Source organism: Rhyacophila brunnea, unplaced genomic scaffold (assembly GCF_057557595.1).
Source record: "Rhyacophila brunnea isolate RB1 unplaced genomic scaffold, BYU_Rbru_1.0 scaffold_5, whole genome shotgun sequence".
NCBI lineage: Eukaryota > Metazoa > Arthropoda > Insecta > Trichoptera > Rhyacophilidae > Rhyacophila > Rhyacophila brunnea.
In genome coordinates, this window is record NW_028233170.1 from 4,913,856 (window position 1) to 4,936,102 (window position 22,247).

Sequence of the window (22,247 nt, forward strand, 5' to 3'; positions counted from 1 at the left end):
AGTTAAATTTTCACATCATGGAAGACTTGAAGTCAGAACGGTAAATGCCGTATAACGGTTAAGTGATAACGTAAGGTTCGTTCGACAGAAGAGTCATCATACAGAGCGACGAGTGGAACATATTCTGTCATCAAAATTTCAAGGCCGTGATGACGTTAAGAATTTAGAATTTAAACAAATCATAAGAATTATTTACCGAGAACGACCTTACAGAAAAGGTATTTTAGGTGATCAAAGTCGCGATCTATAAACATTAGGGCACATTCGGAGCAGTTTTTATTTTTGGAAAATAATTATTCAATATATATACGACTAAGCATAGTCAGCTCCGAGCCTCGGAGCTTTGGCCGGATATATTTGAGGTGACGAGGGATGTCAGGATAGACGGGAGACAGAGTTCGGTGAGGGAAGTAAGCGGGAGAGGGAGGGGGTGGGGGAGGAGAAGATTAAAGCTAAGCTTAGCTTACCGTTAACTAATCCAGCTGAATTTCACACTACCTGGAGACACGTCTGTTACCGTCTACTAATAAAGTATATATAATATAGAGCAAATCAGAAGACAACCTAATTACGAAGACGATATACTTGAATCTATAATAGAATAAATCGCTAGTTATGTGATCGCGGGGGCCGAGCTCTTTAATATAATTCTACAGGCCCGCTTTCAGAAACGGAGGCGACCGAGCGTTGCCCCGTTCCACCGCCCGTTTTCATCAGTCTGACAGTCATGCCGGCCGATCGAGTCGAACGGCCAGTGGAAATATCCGGGGTCGCGCGATTACAAGCTAGACTGACAACCGACCGCAGGTCGATACTATAAAGGTAATGTGAGGATTTGCAAATAATGTCGCTCGACACATGGAAGATGCGCACCGCAGGGTCAAAGGGTCGGGTCGCGGACGAGAAGCGTCCGGCGCCCCCTTCTGTATTGTCTACCATTTATTATATTCTCACTTATGGTAAATGCGGCGGTGTCAAAAGAGAGTCGAGTGCCGTAAGATAGAAACCGCTAGACTATTGGTGTTTTCTGTAATGGAGTCATTCTTAATCTAAACTAAGGTCGAGGGCTTTATATTATTTCTTATGTTTATCGATACATACAAACTGACGATAGAACATTTTTACGCTAATAGTATATAAGATAAGTGAACTTTTGACACCGGGCGTGAACGCGAGGCAAAGCGAGCGTCTAGCAAACGAAATGCGGCAAGCGAAGCCGGAGACTCCCCTCTGCTCATTGCTGAATTGCTGATCCGTGAATGCTGTCCGGTTCGCTGTTTTCTGATAAATCCGCTCCCTGACGGTCGAGGTCGATCGCGGCCGCCTTCCATGTTTTCACTTCCTATTCGCAGCGTCGACCCGGACTGCTTCGAAGAGCGGATTCCATCATCCTCTAGCGCCTCCTCTACTTAGGTCTAATACGTTAACACTAACTTGTAATTCAACAGTGGATTCAAAATATCTTGGGTCATTTATCCTTCTTATTATATAAGTCTATATCTAAGATTGTATAATAACTGAAACTAAAATTACGCGATGCGCCGCGATCAATATGACATGTCGTCACCGTTGTCGATTCTTCTCTCGACCGAATCGAAAAAACGAGCGACGGGTGCGGCTAATTCCATTGCACGGTTACGGTTACTGGACAGATAAGATACGATTAAAACCAGTTCTACGAACGGGGCTCGATGAGTGTTTACATATTACATTACAGACTCCTTTTAATGCGCCTCATCTCATCTGCGATCCTATCGTTACAGCGAAATCTGTAAAGCTTTGCACTGACACTCTCATATTATCTCGATAATACGAAGGAACTTTCACAAATTTCTCATAACGATTTGATACTTGAGTAGACGAAGAATATTAACACGGAGATATAGTTAAGAAAATAAAAAAATTCGAGGAAATTAACAAATTACAATACTACATTATCGGTTTGAATATAAAATATAGAAACAAAGTGTGGGCGCAAGGAGATCGACAGAAGGGACAATGTACATAGGATTTAGGCCGTGGCGCGTTTTATACAATTGATTTATGTACATCACAAATTATTTAGACGTCGCGGCGGAACACACGACGGGACACGCGGCGCGGTCGTTGCAGGAACTCATATTTCTCATATCGTTATAAACAAATCGAATAACAAAACATATTAAAACATCACTATCGTCTGACTCACGCATCGCTCGATAAATATATAAAACATTTGAATAACTCCCTCCGAGTGAAGTCCTCTATTAATATCACAATCGGTTTGTTCACGCGGAATCGTCGATTCTATGACACGTCCCGTGCCGGGTTCCATACTTCACAACATATTTACAAGAAATTTCCCACATCTTTTCCTTAATAATACAAAATAACTTACAAAAAAATAGTAGTATTTTTAAATTACACCTAACCGAATTCGATCCACGCCGAGACCGTACGCAAAGTTTAACTTTTTCACAATTCAGATGGATCTCTGTTCGACGCGTCCCCTCGGCGGACCGCCCCAGGCCTTCTCCTGACCGTACCCCCATAATTATCAGTCAACAACCGTGCCCTCTCCAATATCTACTCCCAATGCGATACGCCGTCCGTTGCTCGCCACCAAATGGTTAAAACTTTTCCGATTCAAACCCGAGATAAACATTTCGAAAATGCACAGAATTAATAAAAAGAAGACTACGATAATATTTTCATAGCTAATACATTTACGGGTTGAATATATAAGGGAGAGAATGGCGGGCGGGCGGACGGAGGGCGTGAAAAATAAACTCGGCCCGGGAGTCAGTCTCGTCCGATGGAAACCTTCCTGCGTCACCTATCCTAGCTTAAATTCTTTAAAGAATATAATATCATGTACTTTTTACGATAAATTTAGCGATACAAAACCATTGCATCTTTCATATGTTAATTCAAATATATTATTAAATCTCCTTTTTAAGGGGCAATAAGATACATCATTCGTAATATTTTTTTTCACATTATTTTCATCATTACAATTTTATCGTCGCGTACAAAACAAAACATAACGGGGAAGAGTATAAAAAATGCAAGCTGTCCCCTCCGGGCGTCCCTCTGAACAGTAGTAATAGTACAATAAGAGCAGGTAATAGTAGGTTGTAATAAATATGTGTGGGGGCGAGAGTCAGGGCAGAGAGGGGGCGGGGGGCAGGGGCACGGGTATGTGGTAAAAGCGGCAGGCGGAGCGCAGGCAGCGCCCACTCGCCCAGTCCCGGCACACCGCCACGCGACCGCCCTCCACGCACAGCCCGCAACCTGGAATTCAAACACAATCATTTTAATTATCTCATATGTCACATACAATAACTAACACTATTGAGATTAGATTTTTTGGTCCTAAGTACTATATTAATTAATCCGCATTATACATTTATAGCAGAAGTGACTTGTGAAAATAACTAATTGTCTTTAAAATTGCAACCTGATCATTATTTTTGGCTGTTTAGTGTCCAATTTACCATTGACGATTTTGAAATTGACATGATCATTAGAAGATTTTTTCTGTCTTATAATTCAGTGCTATTCTTAGCTGCCTGTAGAAGTATGGTAGCTATATCGATATTTTAGGTTTTTACTCATCGTCGCTGTAGGATTGGTTTCCCGAATAGACCAAATGTTCAGGAGACGAAAAACAAATTTCATAATCCTATATTTAAATACATGGAGATATTTAAATTGTTATTTTTACAGCATATGAATGATGTATTCATTATCATTACAACGTAATTTAAAGAAAGGGATGGTTCTAGTCCAATTAGATACAAAAAAACATTCTGCATTAAAAGGTCGATTTCGACAAAAACGGATATTCGGTAAACCAATCCTATAGCGACGTCATGTACTCAACATATTGCTTTATGTTCGTTGGTGGCAAACCTTTCAAACCAAAAAAACTAAAAAAGTAATAATATTGGGAAAAGAGTATTTATTGGGAACACCATTACCCTATATTTTAGCTTTCACTCACGATCCTATAGTGGAAGCAGAATTTTTGCATGTGCAAAATTCGGCATGCGTGGAAAAAATTCGCTACCACTATATCAATTTAGTGGATCCAAACACAAATTGAAAAATTCATGTGAATTTGGCAGTTGCAGGATTTGAATCCGCAACCCATAACCTCAGAAGAGGACATTCTGGCACTTGCTCAATGAGTGCACCATTGAGATGTCCAATTGACAATTTTCATGCATGTTCATGACTGTTTTGACCAATAAATGAATGGCCCTATATGATGCCAGTGTCGCGAATTTATTTCGAAAACTACCTATAATAAATGCAAATTGGTTATTATTTCATGCAAAACTTTAACAATTTTGGTGTGTCGTGAAATCCTAATTGTTTTTAAAGTGTGTCATCAACTCAGAAAGGTTTTGAAACACTTTGGCAGTGTATCAATAATATTGACATTTTAATGAAAAAAATTTTCCCATTCATTCATTATTCACGAAAGAGTGCTCTGAGATTTATTTGATATGACATATGTATAAAGATTTCTTATATAATGAACTATTATTACAATTTACATCTTGTAAAATCGTAGTTTAAGAATGTAACAAAAGTAAGAACAGATTGGCCACCATTTATATTTTACAGTACATGGAAAATATTAACTTTTCCAGCAATGTACTAAGAAATGTAATACAAAATATAAATATTGCTATGGCTACAAGTTAATCACATCCTAACTCACAGTTTGGAAGCCGATCAAATGTTTCTTAGTACTCTCCAACAAGAAGATTTAGGCTAAAGCCGGAAGGCGCTGATGTCGACTAAATGGGAGGAGCTTGTCAGTTTATAATGGATTTGCGGTTAAAAATGGGAGGAGCTTGTAGTTCACAGTTTTAACACGTAGCCAAGAAAATGTTGTTCGAGTATACAATGCTTAATAGCGATTTCAGGAATATTTTTATTATGGTTTAATTTTGGTGTCTATGGTAGAGTTAATATTCTCAATAGAGAGAGCAGTACTGTAAAATATAAATGGTGGCTTTCCGTTCTTTTGTTACATTCTGAAACGACGATTTTACAAGACGTTAATTGTAATAATAGTTCATTATATAAAAAAATCTTCATATATGAACATATCAAATAAATCTCGGAGCACTATGTTGGTGTAGTAACAGATGACTGCCTCTTTTTACATTAAATGTACATACATAATGATATTATGCTATTTGTGGTTTTTATCAACATATATTGTGGGTCCATTGTAAATTTGATTTATGTTTGCGTAAGGCGTTTGTCTAGTGATGTTTTGTATCATTATATTACGAGCTTAACATTCATATATTTAGTCTCAGTCTCCATAGAGAAAAATATTTTCCCTAGAAAGACAGGGATGATGATAATATGATGAAGTGTTTATATACCTTCCCGGACGTGAACGAACTTGCAGGTGGGTCTGGTGCAGCCTTGTCGATTAAAATCTTGGCACACCTGGAGGGTGTCCAGTAACTGAAACATTATAGACTGCGCTAAAGTAATTTCAATGCTGAATATTGCAAGCTTGATCATATCACAAATACATCACAATGGGGGACTTGGCACTGCTCAGAGATCGGAAGACTCGCGCGGATCGGGGAACGATGCCGACAATCGAAAGATACTTTCATTTATTTTAATATCGTACATCTTTCTCCGATCCCCGGAGAACACATTATTCAGTTTCGGTTATAAGGTTTAAAAAAAAAATGTGAACATAGTAATTAATACAAGATGAAAAAATTAAAATAAAAAAAAAATGTTAAATGAAAATTATAGAGCTTAAAAATATTAAATTGAGAAAATTTGCAATTAGAGTTTTTTGAAAAAAAAAATTAAGAAAGAGAAAAGATTGATTATAATATAAACAATTTAAGATTTATAGGGGGTGTCTGAAAATAATAATGAAAAAAATTAAACCATTACTGTTTGAAATGAACAAATTGTCGTTTGGAAACTGAACGTAAAAGCTCCTCATTTATATTTGGTAGAATCCTGTAAAAGTATCGATCATTTCAAACACGGCATATATATGAAATAAATTCTTGTTTAATGCGGATATAATATAAATTCTGCAAGCATTATTCACACGTGAGTCTTATTTACAAAATATGTATGACTGCTATTAAAAGTATAATATAATTATTATTAATAATTTGTTAATGGGATAGACATTCAATTCGTAAAGTGATTAGAAAATTTCTCCTCTTGACAATGGCGAGTGTTTAATGTGAGATAATAGTATAATATAATATTATGACATACGTCAAACAGAAATGAGAGCTTTCACCCGAGTTTTTTTTACAACAGTGATCATCAACCAAAAAGCGGGGAGGATCGGAAGCTATAATATTGGCCCGCCGCCGGCTCACTCGAAAGCCGCTTTAAACATTCACGCCCGACGGCGCGGTAAGCCAAACAACATCGCCGCCGACGGAGCCAATACTATCTAAGTTAATATTAATGTCTAAACAGAAAATAAATAAAAAACAAAGGACTCGAATGACTAAAGAATTATCGGCGGCAAACAAGCAAACTATGAAAAACAATCTGTTAGGATTGAGCAACCCACTCTGTGATGTTATTTATATTAAATTATTAATAGTAATGTAATAATTGTATTAATGGACAGGTGAATAAATGAAAGCCTACTTTGTCAGCAGCGGCAGTGGGTAAGTCAACAGTAAAATTACAATCAAGTGCCAAAGAAAATCAAAACTAGTTCAAGGAAAACTCAACTACTGTAGAATATAATATATATGTATAAGTTAGAAATGTAGTAGTATTTTGCACGCATGTTTATACACCCTGAACTCTTCATTATAACATATATATAAAATGAATACATAGTATATAATTGTAATTATAATAAAATTAGAAAAACTAATTGCTAACAATTAATTATCTGGTATAACTGCCATAAAATATTTCTAATTATGGCCATTGTTTCGCATGCTGTATTTTTGTGCACACAATCTTTCACTATCCGATGAAGACGTCAATCAAATGGGAAATCATAATTCGTCTGAATGAGAAAATAATATGAATTTGGATGTACCAAATAATTATTACCAAGTAGACATAAACGGATAGTGAAATAGAACCAGAAAGTTTATTGGAACACTGTAACTTCTTAAGATAATATGTCATATAATTCTTCTCTCACACATGATGATGACAACGCGCGCAGAGCTTTCTGCGCTACCATGTAATTGTTAATCTAAAATGTAGGATAATTACAAATTAACATATGAAAAATCTATGTGGTAAATAAATGTTATATTATAAAAATAAAAGCTGGTTCCTATTTATAGTATTGTGAAGTACAGAAGATTTTGTCAATAATTTTTTTAATATTGTCATTACGTCTTCAAAACGGGTTATGTATTTTTTGCAAAACTATACAGGAGAAGAAAAAAACGTCGCAATGATTTTGCTTCTCGTGGATGGATAGTTTTGTAAAAAAAAAAAAACACAATGTCAGTTTTCAAGGCGAACGACGATATGGTGAGGTAGATAAGCGGATAGATATAATACAGAATTTTAGAAACATTTTTTTTTCAATGCGAGGTAAATTTTTAGTGATGTGGTTATAGCGTGGACATTATAATGGAGAGTTCACATGAATAAACGTGCGTAAGTATGCGGTAGCGAGTCAAAAAATGTAACTTGCCGACTTAATCATAGCACTAAGAGAAGCATAAATAAACAGATTATCTACTTACATTATGTATGGTTAAGCAAAAACTGCGAAGAGAAACCCTCCGGGGAAAGTGACACACACACACGCTCGCTCGGGTTTATCAAACAACTAAACAACACAACGTAACAACAACAGAACAAGTTTAGGTTTGCACACGGGCGGTGGGCTGTCAGGGGGCGCCACTGGTCGCGTTATTAGCCACCGCTACCTGTACCTGTCCCCGCTCGTCCGTGTAGAGCACGTGACACGCGTTGGTCGGCAGGGCGGGGCAGCCTGCGCCGCGTTGGATTGTCGGTTTGTTCCATTGTTGGGTTGTTATGTTGCATTCGGATGGTTCGCACAAGCTCCGTGCGGTAATCATCATTCGTCCGGTGCGACAGAGACCGACACCGATTGAGTTGCGAGGGTCAGTATGTAAATAATATGTAAGGTTTACGAGTTAAAGTGAACGAGTTATTTGCGGATTACAGATGTCATCACATTCGGGAGACATGAAACAAAAAGCAATTATTCAAAAAAATTAAATAAAAAAAAACATGCAGTCGCAGAGATATATAACACGAATCGGGCATGCTTAAACAACAAATAATAATAAAATAATATTTACCATTAAGCTTCACATAAGTATTACGAATTTGCCAAAAAGCCTAGAATAAAATAATAAACATAAAATAAAGAAAGGCCATTTTGTAAAATGCCTTTGCTGGCAATTTTAATATTTTCCATATATGGGGGTGAATCATATATCGGAGACCGAACCCTCGGTTTGTTATTTTGTGTCCATAATATTAGATTATTGTTACCAACAAAAAAGCTCAATATGACAAGAGCCGCCCGTTATCCAGAGTGACAAGGAATACGGTAATTATAAGGGGGCGGTAAATGCTAAACGCTAAATGCTAATGGACATCAACAATATTAAGCAAATTAATGTGCAAATGGTAGAAGCTTGAGAAATAATAAAGATTTAGAATATTACTTTTTTCATACAATACAGACCAAAGAAGGTGAGGGCAAAAATAACATCAGAATCACAATTCTTTTTATTAGGGGGGGGGGGGTTTCTATTAAATGTATGCATATTTTTTGATGAGCATTTTACCTGATAAGTTATTTGGTTGGTAGTATAAAGCATTTTTTGTAAGTAACCTCTCCTTTATATTGGTAATGTTTTATACATAATGTACTGCTCCTTCAATGCAAGTTTATTAGTACTCGTGTTTTTGATAACTCATCCATTTAGCTGAGACAAATACCTGTACATAGTGCAAAATGCTGGAACCTTGAATTATCATTAACATTGTTATCTATTTATATAAGCTTTTGAAATAATGTGGGGGGTTACTGCCAAAAGTTGGTAAGTCTCTAAATCATGTTATGAAGTTATTGCAATTTGAAGTTTGACATGCCCTCTAAAATCAGGCATAATGCTAATAATTTCTTTGTGCTTTTTGTGCATGTTCTACATACCGGATAATTTTTTTCTGGCATATATATTTATATATAGACGCATAATCCATTGTCAACTCTAAATACCTAAAGTATCGACTTTCCAACTTTAGTAGGCAACCTCACTAATCAATATAAATCATTTCTGTCCATAAAAAAAATATTTCAAGGTCCCATCCATTTTATTTTAGAAACAAAACTAAAAAGATTAATATTTTTTCTTGAAATATTAATATGCATGTAGAAAAATTTGCTTTTGTATGAAAATAACTTAAAAATACACTAATAAAAAAAAATACATTTTGTCCATTATAGTCCATTGGTATGTATAATATATGAGCAACTTACTGTGTTTGCATATATTTTCCAACATATAGTTGTGGAGAAGCTATCTATATATATAAATGTATCTTCAGGTATCTATTTCTAATTTTTTATTGTTTTAAGTAGGTAATGAAATAAATGTAATAGGGAAGTGAACTGTATACTTAATAAAAAAAGTAATTTTCAGAAAGATACAAAGAAAGTTATACGATATAATAAAAATAATGTGCTGTTGAAATAAAATGCAATTTAAGGACAAGACATTGTAAACTACAATTGAAATACAGAATTAATTATGGAAAATTAAATATAAAATATGGATACATACAACTAGAAAAGTAATCTGAGATCGACAAACATTCACAACTTTATCTATAAAAAAAAATGTAAAACTGCATACACATCAAGCAAACAATATTAGACCAACACCAGTGAAACATGCGACGTTGCTCAGAGTTTGTATATGTTGTTCAACAGTTGACCAACTGTTACACGTGATTTTATTTCTTAACTTGTCTACTATTTTTTTGAGTGTATCTTTTTAGAAACCGATTGAAATACACAATGTTGATTAAACTGAAAATTAAATACAGTAGAACCCTAGTTTACATGGCCAGAAATCATGTTCTCCCGCTGTTTGCGTGTACTTTCAATTTCTGCAGTCACAGTTTTTGTACATTTAATTCCGGATTCATGTTTTTATTATCTTCTGAAATGAAGTTAATTTCAGAAGCATTCTATTAATGGACGTCATGTCAGCAGTGCTCAAGACCAAGGTTACAAGACACAATTAAGATTTTTTTTTTTGTTTACGCCCTTTCGAATATTGTCTCAAAAAAAAAAGGAACGCATTGTCTATTCAAAAGAAAATGAATATTCTCGAAAAAGTGAAAGAACATATTGACATAAAATACCAATATACAGTTTCACTTAAATTCCATTGTTTTTTTGTCACTCTTCAAAAATGTAAATTGAGGTAATTATAACTGTAGTAGTATGGATGTCAGAAAAAATGTTGGTAATAATATAAATTTTTAAAACACATTATTTCATAAATCAGTAGTTGCACGTGGAAGAATTTCACTCAATGGAAAGATATCCTAATACTAGATTAGATTATGTAATAGTATATTACTAATTAATAATTAATATTCATCATGAACATGAGAAGAGTGACAACTCGGGGTGGGTTCTAACTTCTTCTGACGACTCCACATGTTGCTGTCCATAGTGGGAGCATTCCAGTTTGGTAGCCCAAGTATACGGCAGTCATTATCACTCATAATTTTTGAAATTTGTTATAATATGGAATTCTTACAAGTAAATTTAATGCTACCTCAAAATTAGTTCGTATTAAACAATGGTCTAGTGGAGAGTTGACAGATCATTTCACGTTAGATGGTCACATTAAGTTAGCTGTAAAATCACGAGCTTGTGATTTCTAAAAGCGGTAATCGGATGAAAATTTCACAAATTCTAGAGAATCTCACAATCGATAAATGAGATTTTCGAAATTTCAGACAAAAATATATTCAAAGAATGAGAATAAAGGATTTTATTTTTATAATATCTTGAGAATTCTCCATCCCTTTAGCTGTAACCCACATTTGGTCTAGTGTCCAATTTATGAGTCCATAGTGTTGCATCAAAAGTTTAAAACAAGCATTATTTTATGTTTTGGTAGATATTTTTTTATTGTAATTCACTTATTTCCTATGTCCATTAATCCATCTGGAGAGAAAGCGGTGTTAAAACTCTAATTATGATTTCACAGGAAGTCGGTAAACTGTTGGAGCAACATGAGCAAACACAAATGTTTCGTTGATGTTGCCCAAAAATGTTTAGTCAGTGTGCGCTTGGTCTAATATTACTAGATAAATGAAAACGAAAACACAAATCGAGAGAAATGAAAGAAAAAGCACGAACCTATTTAAAAAGCTGTGCAACCGAAAGAGAAACACAAACGCTGTTAAGTGTCGCAATAATACCAAAAAACAAATACCTGGGCACCGAGTCGGATACTTAATGTTCTAGTCCATGCTACATTAGAAGGCGCGGCGCGGTGCGGTGCGGTGTTAGGCCACCGGCCGCCGCTCCAAACAAGCAGTGCCAGTCAAGCGTCATGACACATTGTGGTCCACACACAAAAACTGAGCCACACACCAATTCAACAATTCATAATAGATATAATGTAATGTAAAAAGCTGTAACAACTTACTACTATTCAACAGAATAAACTTTCACTTTGAGGGTGGGGTTAGCGGCTTCACTACAGCCGGCATATGTCGTGATACATTTTAGCCTATCAGTCATCATCACTACGGAGCTAAATGTAAATCAAGCACTTTGACTGCTACAAGACACACTGCGGGAAGCGAAATAAAGACCCCGCCCTCGACCCGGGCGTCGCCGGCTATACATCCGCATCGTCAGACTGATTGTTGCAAGTGTCTCTTCTCGATGCTCGTTTGCACTCCTCTCAAAAAATCCTTTCGTCACCTTCCAGATAGTGCCGTGAGAAAGCTTTATAAGATATTGTGTAAGCGGTGTTATTATTATTACTGAGTTTAATCCGATTACTTCCAATACGACATGTTGTATATAGACTTGTTATTGTGATAAAAACAGGCTGAGAAACTGCCAGTCAATCATTAGGTTTATTAGGATGTTGTGATTAATTTCTTTTCGATTAGATTCACCACATAGACTTACTTAGCGCGTCAGAGCGCTTCTGCCTACCGTTGCGGGGTATTAATACAGCCATCTCCCCGAGGGTTACTGTACAAGGAGCCTCTCAGACTTCTGTAGGGTGTGTCAAGAAAGCTTTCGGTCGGCTCGCCGGCTGGTCGAGCGACAGACGTGTGAGTTTGATCGACACGATTATGTAGGGGACGTGTGAGGAGGGCGGTCCAACGACAGAGGGAGTCGGGAGAGGAGAGGGAGAGGCGGGGCGGCTACGGGACGCGGGGGGTGAGGTGGTGAGGCTCTGTGACTTAAAGATAGAGATAAGCAGCTGTGATATGCCAAGAGGAGAGAACAGCTTCCAGATCGATAAGCCAAATTCATTATTATACCAAAGATGATGTAACCAAGTAGGTAATAAAAAAAACAAATAATCATGCATTTTCAAGCGTTATTATTACAAATACTGACTCCATATGTATAGATATATATAAGTATGTAAATAGTAAATGTGTGTTTACAAATAGCAAGGCGCAGAGAGTTGGTAGATGGCGTGATACAGGGGAAACGCAGGAGCGCGGACGCCTCCCCGACGCCCGGGCGGAAACAATCAAAAGAGGCCACTGATTATTAATAGAAATGCAAGCAAAAAAGGACGCCACTCGTCCCGTGATTTTCCGCACGTCGGAACATTCGGGGAGGCGCCTGCCGCCCGCGCTTCTTTTCAACCACTCTGTACAAAGTTACAACACGTAATCCTACTTAGAGCTAAATAAAAATTTCCCATCTACAGAACAATTCGGTTGCTTTATTATCCATGTTAAAAAAATAGTTATAATGTATTTATGCATTTACAGCGGCGGGGCCGGAGGCCGACCCGAACCGGGTCTACTCTATTCCACTCTAGACTACCTCTATCACAATGTTCGTCCGCGACCATCGCTACACATTACATTTTTAATTTTATCTTTAGAGATATTCAATAAATTAAACAAAGGATTAATCCAACGGTAACACAGGCTCCCCTTCGGGAATTAAAATTACAGGGGCCGGGAAGACTAAAAAAATAATCATACTCTGTTTCAAAAACATTACAATTAATCAAGACTAAGGCTAGTGATAATTATATATTTTATATATTATTATATGCATAAAGACAGATTCAAATAAAACAACACGGAGAAAACAGTGAGGACTATCACTCGACAGATTGTGCTTAATTGTTAATAACTGTTAAAAGTGCGACAGAGGCCCGCAGAGAGGGACGCAGGGACGCCTGGTGCGTCGCTCGTCTTACATTGCAATCGGGCGTGTCGACAACTTAACTCGGCCAGGTTTCGAAGGATGTGAGCGAGTCCTGCCACACGGCGATACGATTCCTTCCCCTCGTGGCTCTCTCGGCGACGCCATCTCCGATAGCGCCTCCGAGAGAGACGGGGCGAATTCGTGATCGCTTCGCCCTGTGGAAGGTCAGGAGATTCCTTCGAAGCCTGGCTCCGTCGCGGCAGATATGAGAGAGACAGAGAGAGACATGTTCCCCTTGAGCGTCGGCGGGGCGAGCATGCTGTAAATTAAATGAAGGAGTGATCCGCTCTACTGGGAGATGTCGCCGCATGCTTTCTTCGCTCAGGGCGCCGAGGCTCACCGGCACGTCTCCGCCCGCCCGAATCGGGCTTTATCAATTTTACAAAAGAGAGCGAGGGCGGAGACTCCGGCTCGCATCGACACCCATCCAGCGCCCGAGTACAAAACAAACACATACTTTGATAATAATAATAATAAAATTGTTACATTTGATAAAATTTTTCATTAACAAATAATGGTATTCAAAATAAAACTAAAACATACTTAAATACAAATTATAACTAGGCGACAGAACAGAGGTATCGTGGTTTTTATACCCTACGACTCTCGCAAATATCTCAGAGCGGAGCGAGACCGATCGCCCGCTTCGGTCGGGGGCGGGAGTGGCCCGCCGACCGTTCGCGCCTCGCCGCCGCTCCGACGGAAACTCGTCCTGACTAGAACGTGCGCCCCGCCCTTCGGCGCGCCCCCCACGGTGGAGACAACGCTTCCGGGTTCAGCGGACCGGGCGAATCTCCGGCCCCCTTCCGCGCCGCCCTCCCGCTAACGTAGAAAAGTAGAGTGTTTTACACCGAATCGTATCTATATTCAATATCGCAGACCTAACTATAAAACTAAATGACTCGCGTTTCAGCCGGGAGTCTCCGGTGAAACGAAATGAAGGATGCGGAAGGCGAGTCGGCGACGTGAGATCTGAAACGCCGCCCTCCGCTTCAAAAACGCTCAGAGCGTCCGCGGAGCGCGACAATAACTTTGGAACGATCGCGCGTAATATAAAATTATACAGTTAACTTAACGCGGACCGGGACGGGATCCGGCCGAAAGGCACGCCCTCGGGGGCGCCCTAAGTAGTCTTCATCTTCTTGTAAGGGTTGACGATAACCGCGGGAGAGGAGGAGGGGGCGCTCTGCTGGGGCATCTGGTAAAGCATCTGCTGCTGGTACAGGCCCGGAACGTGGCCCATGAGGTGCGGCGGAAGGCCCCCCCCGGGCATAGCCCACTGCATTCCCGCCTGGCCGGCCAGGGCTGAGGGGTATTGTGCTGCCGCCATCTGGGCAGCGAGGTGTGCGGGCATCTGCCCACCCATCTGAGAAGGCAGTTGGGACAGCTGAGACAATTGCGACAGCTGAGGTAACTGGGCCAGCTGATTTTGCAGCTGCTGTTGCTGGGCCTGCAGTTGGGACTGCAGTTGGCTGTGCAGGTGCGACCGGAGCAGCGGATTGAACTGCTGCAGGACAGAGGGGGGTTGGCGGTAAACCATGGGGGGGGTCGCCGCAGCCAAGGCGGCTCTAGTTGGCGGCGCCGACGCCTGCTTGTTGAGGGCGACGCCCGTGTAAGAGAGAGCCGTCACAGGGGATACCGACACCGGTGGGTTATGGTGGGCAGCGGCCGCTAGCTTGGCCGCATAATTAGAGTGCGCAACCTCTTTGGCGAGAGCGGCAGGGTCGGGGGACGGCGCGGGCGGGGAGGCGGGGGGCGGGGCGTGCGCGGAGGGGGGGCGGGTCTCGGCGGCGGCGGGGGGCGCGGGGGCGGGGTACTCACATGAGACGGGCACGAAGGGCTGCTGCTGGAGCTGCATGAGCTGCTGGTAAGTGGTGGCAGGCTGGTACACGGGCACGCCTGACTTATCGGCCGCTGCCCTCTTGTACGGGACCATTCCAGGGAATGCCTGAAAACAAAAACAATAGCTGTCAGCATCAAAATTTAAGTACACATGTTATAGATCAGTCGTTAGACTTGAATGTCACCGTTAACTCACAATGACAAATACGTTGGCGAGGAATTTCGAATCATATTCATTGAGGAGCCAAGCTTCCGGCGCGATTTGACGATAGAATCACTATAAAATATATTATAAATATTTCAGATTCGACTTACGAAATTTTCATAGTAGAACGATCCGACAGTCTTCATGTCCATCTGGAAACAAATTTAAATAGTTATTTTTAATCCGTCATCGAAAATAAAAATAAAAACTTGAGTGTAAAAATCGCCTTCGAGGGTCAGCGGCGGCGAATAGTGGAAAAAGTCTCACGAGGAAATATGTCAAAGCCTCTGGGGATCCGGTTATTGAATTGTCGCCCGATTGCGATGCGTCTTCTCAAAACCGTCTCTGACCGTCGAGCGCAACTTTTCTAATGAAGAAAAAATGAAAACCGGTTGTTAATGAACTACCTCTACAAATTTGGAAAACCTTGGGCGCATATAAAACAAAATTGAAAGAAAATATTAATGTTATTCGATAGATAACAGCATAAATGACGAGACGCTTAACACTGGGTGTGACCATAAAAATTAAAGAAACAACAAAAATAAATTAATTGTGCTGGTATTTGAAACAAATTAAAATTGTTAAATTAGTTCAGTTGAGAAATAATTGTTAAAATTAATATTAATTAAAATCATTCATTAGTGATAAAGAAAGTGAATAAACAATGCACCCAAAGGTTAAAAACCGTAAAAGGAAACGATAAATAAATGTAAAGGAAAACAGGAAAATATGAAGGCGTTGGGGCAATTTTGAAGGAGAATTGTAGAATCGGAGATTGCTAGAATGTTGCGAATTCCTCCGTCACACGATCACACGGCGATGTGACCTGCAATTTCCTACACTCATCTATCACCGGCCGCTCCAAAGAAATCATTATATATGTACAAATGATCATATTATTAGGATGACGAAAATAAACTATGAACAAAAACAAAAATTTGCAATGTATGTCCGACCGCGGCGGCGAGCCGAAACGATTTCAATCAATTTATATATAAATAAATAATATACAAAATTAATAAAACATATAATAATAAAAAAGTATATGAAGCGACGCTGACGTCTTCAGTCATGCGAAAAAGCTAAAGATTCTACGAAAGCGCTCAATCTGTCACGACGCCCCTTACGGCGATGCAAACATATTAACAGTCGCACTAAAAATATATAGATATATTATAGATATTTGTAAATAAACAAAATAAGATGTGAAGTAGCGAGAATGAGAGTAAAAAGCTTGAAAAGTGTGCAGAGGTGCGTGTTGTATATATAATATATGACTCGGAGGAAATCAGACATTGGATAAATTTCAAACATATTCACCAAGTTCATCATCGCAAGGGGACACTCAACGGAATCACAAACAACTGATGTGGAATCGCCGGTTGAACGGTTAGTTCATTAGTTAATTCGGGTTATATGCAGTCGAAGCCATAAAGTTTAAATCAATTCGGATTCTCCCATCTTAATATGAAACTATAATTGTTTATATATAATGTTCCCATATTTTCAATTAATAATAAATAATAATTGGTATCTTTTAAGAAAATAGTATAATCAGATAAGATGGATTTGTTGACAGTGCTTTATATAGGCATTCATATTGATTTACAATTACAATTAAAAAAAATTGTAAATTACCTTTTTCAATCCAAAGCAAAGGGTAGCATGGAGGTAATTATTAAAAAATTTTGTTATTATGAATAGTAGTCAGTCATTCACAATTCATCAGGTTAATGTTAATGGTTTAGGACATCAAACGCACAATGAAAAAAAAACTTGTGGCCACAAAATTAGATCTCGTTAAATATGGATATAGATATTCAGGGGTGGGTGTTATCCACTTTTCCATAACAGGTCCAATAACTTGGGTCATTATAACCATATTAAAGCCTCATTTCTTTATGATAGACTAAAAGGGAACAGAATTGATTTTTATCATATTTTTGATTAATTACTGCTGCTAATCCATTCAAAATACTATTCTGTTGAGCGTATATTGCAGTTTGAATGTGGTGATTTTGAAATTTGCCGATGACCAGTATCCACCGACACACACTTATATATCGTCTGGCGCGTCACAACATGCTAACAGTGGGGAGAAAGGAAAGGAAGGGAGAGGCCGGGGCGGGCGGGAGGGGGTTTTCTACGGGGGCCGAGGGGTCATGCAAAGCTTGCGGCGGTACCAGTAGCAGGTCGCTGTCGGCAGGCCGCTTCTTGCTCTGCTCCGCCACCGCTGCCGCCGAGGCCGCTCCGGACACTCCGCCCGCGCTCTACAGCAAGCAAGCACAGCACCACACACGACACGGGGCGGGACAGGGGGACACAAATCAAATTAGATCCATGATCATCATGTATACGGATACGGATACCAGTATATACATAGGCTACATGTTCGGACGTGACCCACACGCCGGTCACCGCCTCTTCAACCCACAACAAGATCCCGTCAAACTAAGTGTGGCAAAATCTACTTATTTATAGAGAAATTTCAACAACAGTATTCTTTCAAACTAATTCTGGCAAAATCTATTTATTCAGATATTTTAATTACAAATTCCATAAAACTTCCTGTACAAAATCTACTTATTCGTGGATAGATTTCAACAATAAAATCCTTTCAAACTAATTCTGGCAAAATGTACTTATTTATGGAGACATTTTATGAACAGAATTTCCTTAATGGTGTTGTTTCTAGCCTATTCTACTTATTCATAGACAATTAAACAACAAGATCCCTTCAAACTACCCCTCTAGCAAAATCTACTCATTTATAGCAATTTAAAATACTACATCCCTTCAAACAATTCCTGGTAAAGTCTACATGTTTATAGAGAATTTATAAATTCAATAAACGCATGACATAGAAAATTTACCAAAAAAACGGAACAGAACCAATAGCAATAGACATAAGTTACTTTAGTTTGATCTTTCAGAACCAATAAATACCATATTAGATGAAGATACACATTAATTGACATTTTATATAACAAATTTTGACAGATAAAATTATTATTTCATAAATATCTTTTCGAATAAGAAGTTTTACTTTTGCCGGAGTCTTGTTGTTTTGAGCTGACGAGTTGCCAAGAGGCAGATGGCGCCGTAATCGGACCCTATCGGACCAGGAATGAAAATCCGCACAGCATCTCCTCGAGTTCATTTATCCTTTTGAAATTGAATTCCTTTCTGAGAAGGGCTTAATATTTTGTCCACCGTTCCGTCTGCTATTACTGTACACCTAGATAAGCGAAAGCTTTTTGATGTTTTTAGAAACAATTAACGGAAAGTGGAAGAAAATCAGTTGGGAAATTATATTATGTGCATCGACAGACATGCAATAGCGACATGATAATAATAACTATCTTGGAGCTTCAACAGTGTGCTTGGGGTGAGACAAAATTTATTACATCAGGTCCATTGATTAATAAGTGCATAAGCATAATATGGAATACATCTGTATTAAAGATTAGGATGAAATTAGTCGTTCACGTGCGTGTTTTAGAGACTGGTCCGATAGTGAATGATCCGCGTGGTATCGATAAAAGCATTGAGAGTGCGGGCGGGGGCGAACGCCCCGGCCCTCGGTAATATCGAAAAGCGTGATACAAAAGCCTTGTTAAAATAAGAAATAACATAAAAGAGGCAATTTCATATAACGAAATAAACGAGGCCACGGCCCTTCCGAAGGTCCACCGCTGTCGGTTAGTAAAGCGGTCGCTAGTGAGAGATGAGTTTCGAATCCAAAGACCGCGGTCCAATTTCCGACTCGTTAAATTACTCTTGGGCTTTCTGCTGATCGTATCCCGTGTCAATTTTTTATTTTATTATATATTTAGATATACTAAAATACAGAATGTTATAATTTACAGAAATCCTACAAAAAAAAGCGTTTCAGAATCAATAGATAGCCCATTTTGTTTAGCCGATTTCCTGGAAAGGATATACAATATTCATATTATAAAATATAATATATTATGTAATATTATTATACCAATAGTTTGTACCTACTAACACTCAATTTGTACAGAATTTATAAAGAAAACAAAATAAACCAAGACAAGTATTATTGAAATAAGACAATATTGTTAGTAAAGTTTTTGTCAAACACTATGATACAATATTAAAATTACAAATAAAATTCAACTAGTTTATAAAATCAACTATAAGTACCTAATTAAGTAAATTGAAAAAATATTTGAGTAAATAATAATAGAATACAGAGATATTAAAGTTTAATAAAATTAACATTAACGTGTAAAAATGTAATGATGTGGGTTCAATCAATAATAAGATAGTATAGTAAGATGAAGAAGTTTCAATGTACCATACATTGGCAATTTATTACAATCTCTCTCATTCTTATTTATAAATACATGAGAAATACTTGTATCTTGTATATTAATGTCATTTCACAATGATTGTTGCGAATGGATGGTACATTATAGTACAATCATAAAAATATAATCTAGATATGTCGACCACGATGCAATGAACGAGTTACTTCGCTTCACAGTCAGAAACAAAATGATTAACAGAAAAATTGTTTCTTCAAATATTCAATCATGAAAATTCGATTCACACGTTCAGTCCATCGAATAAGATACAAACAGATATAGATATTCTAAAGATATGTTACGTTTCTCACACAAAAATAAACCCCAGTCAGAAATCGAGAGCCAAAATTTTTCTGAAAATTTTCCAAAACAGTAAACAATAAATTTTCGCTTCCGCCGTCGTGACGTCGTGTCTATAATTTTGAAATCCGCCGCCGTGTGTGAACTTTTTGACAAGTGGCCGCCGTCTCGGTACGTCTCGTCGCGCCACTCGCCAAGGAAAAGAGGATGCTTTGAGGTTTCTCGTATGTACAGAGGATGGTGTGCAAGACTTAAAGCATCGATCGAGGGACATATTCTGTTTTCAAGACTTCAACCTGGATTTCTTTTCTTGCCCTCTCATGCCGCTGCCCACACCGACATAAATACTTGCCACATACAAAAAACTAAAAAAAAATGCTGTATAACTGGGGAGGTATGGATGATCTTATTTATTTGAAGAAATTCATTTATCCTTTTGGATATAAAATTTAAGTGTCAATCTACGAATTGATCTAATCTAATCTAAGAATTTTATTGGAAAAGCTGCATAATATCAATTATATTGAATCCAACACATATATATTAGCTTTTTGTTTGTTAACTGTTTTCAAGACTACATTGACAGTGAATGGTAATGGAAAATGAAAATTAATTAGTGGCATTTACTGTTTCGTCACTATAGATTGGTTTGTCGAATATACGTTTTTGTCGTAATCGACTTTTTAATGCAGAATGATTTTTTGTATCTAAATGGACCAGAACCATCCTTTTCTTTAAATTACTTTGTAATGAATACAGCATTCACATGCTGTAAAAACAACAATTTAAATACCTCCATGTATTTAAATATAGGATAATGAAATTTGCTGAACATTTGACATTTGGTCTATTCGGCAAACCAATCATACAGCAACGGTTTATGAAGTGATAATCCTTCAAAAAAAACAAACATCCTTTGATTGGTCGGTGTTCAAAAAGAGTAAAACTGCAGCTTTGTAGAAGTTGACCATCTTATATTGTTATTCATGTTTTTAGGCCACGTATCTAGGAATATAATTTGAATGCTTTATCGGACAGTCTCCGCACTCATTGTGACTTTGCGATGGCGAGTATTTGAATTTCGTCGATCGGAGTACGGAATGAGAGGGCACCTGATCCAGGTTGGCCGCGTTGCCAACACATCAGGCGGACTCTTGCTAAACTCACAGCCGGGGCTAGGGACTGCAGCGGGGATAGAGAGAGACAGATAGACAGAGCGCAGAGATAGACATAGCGATAGCGAGCTGTGCCCCTGATAGGAACGCACACAGGAGAGGAGAGGGGGCACAATATAACTAGGAAGAATATATTACATTGTTTGACTAATGACAGGGTGCACTGCGGCTGACTTCATTTGTGTGCGATGATCGAGTGTACCGTGAAACAAAACAATAACAGCCGATCGCTGTAACAATTTCGAATAATAATGCAACTCTGCAATAAGACTGCCAAACAAGTAAATACCCTGAATAAACATACTATAATTTACCTTTTAGTCATCATTACCTAATCTATATAAATGTTATCAATGGTTAATATTTAAAACATATCACAATTTTTAAAAGCTATTTATTGAAAGTACTTGGGGTAATTCTTCATACCAGAACGCTTCTTTATATAAAACCAAATTAAGACCAAGCGAGCGAATGTTTGTTCTTCCCCCACTCCAGCGAAATTCTTATGCTCGCTCAACAAAAACTGAGAGAATTTTGCTGGAGTGGGGGAAGAACAAATATTCGCTCGCTTGGTCTAAATGCGGCTTTAGATAAAGAACAAGATCCAAGCGTAGTTGACTGAAGCAATAATTTTCTGTATTGTTCAGGGCACAAATAAAAATTATAAGTAAAAAATAGGTAAATTTAAGTTAACTAGGTTGACTATAAAATAGTATTTAATCAGTTAATTTTACTTTACAATATTTTGATGATTTCAAATTGGTGAAAAGTAGATAACCCTACAGATGGTTCAATAGGCCAAAAGGTTAGAATAATAAAAGACAAGTAAAAAAATGCTGGATAAATTGAGATTTAAGAGCCTGGTGGATTCATAAAATATTTAAGGCATGCTAAATAGTTAAAATTTTATCTGCATGATTCAC

At 38.1% G+C, this 22,247-nt stretch overlaps 1 protein-coding gene across 22 annotated transcripts in view; it reads right to left on the minus strand.

Moving 5' to 3' along the window:
* Nucleotides 1-284: 284 nt before the first annotated feature.
* Nucleotides 285-22,247, minus strand: part of mbl (splicing regulator muscleblind) — a 442,390-nt gene continuing 420,427 nt past the window's right edge. For 4 of the 22 annotated variants that reach the window (XM_085955958.1, XM_085955955.1, XM_085955956.1 and 1 more), the window contains 3 exons: nt 17,699-17,785; nt 15,623-15,664; nt 14,455-15,413 (listed from right to left, as the gene is read on the minus strand). In XM_085955958.1, coding sequence (XP_085812084.1) covers nt 14,589-15,413; nt 15,623-15,664; nt 17,699-17,785 — 954 coding nt within the window. In that variant the 3' untranslated portion in view covers nt 14,455-14,588. Of the gene's footprint in view, nt 3,274-5,390; nt 5,491-14,454; nt 15,414-15,622; nt 15,665-17,698; nt 17,786-22,247 lie in introns of those variants that run through there. The other 18 variants (XM_085955960.1, XM_085955959.1, XM_085955957.1 and 15 more) reach the window with 8 other exon arrangements.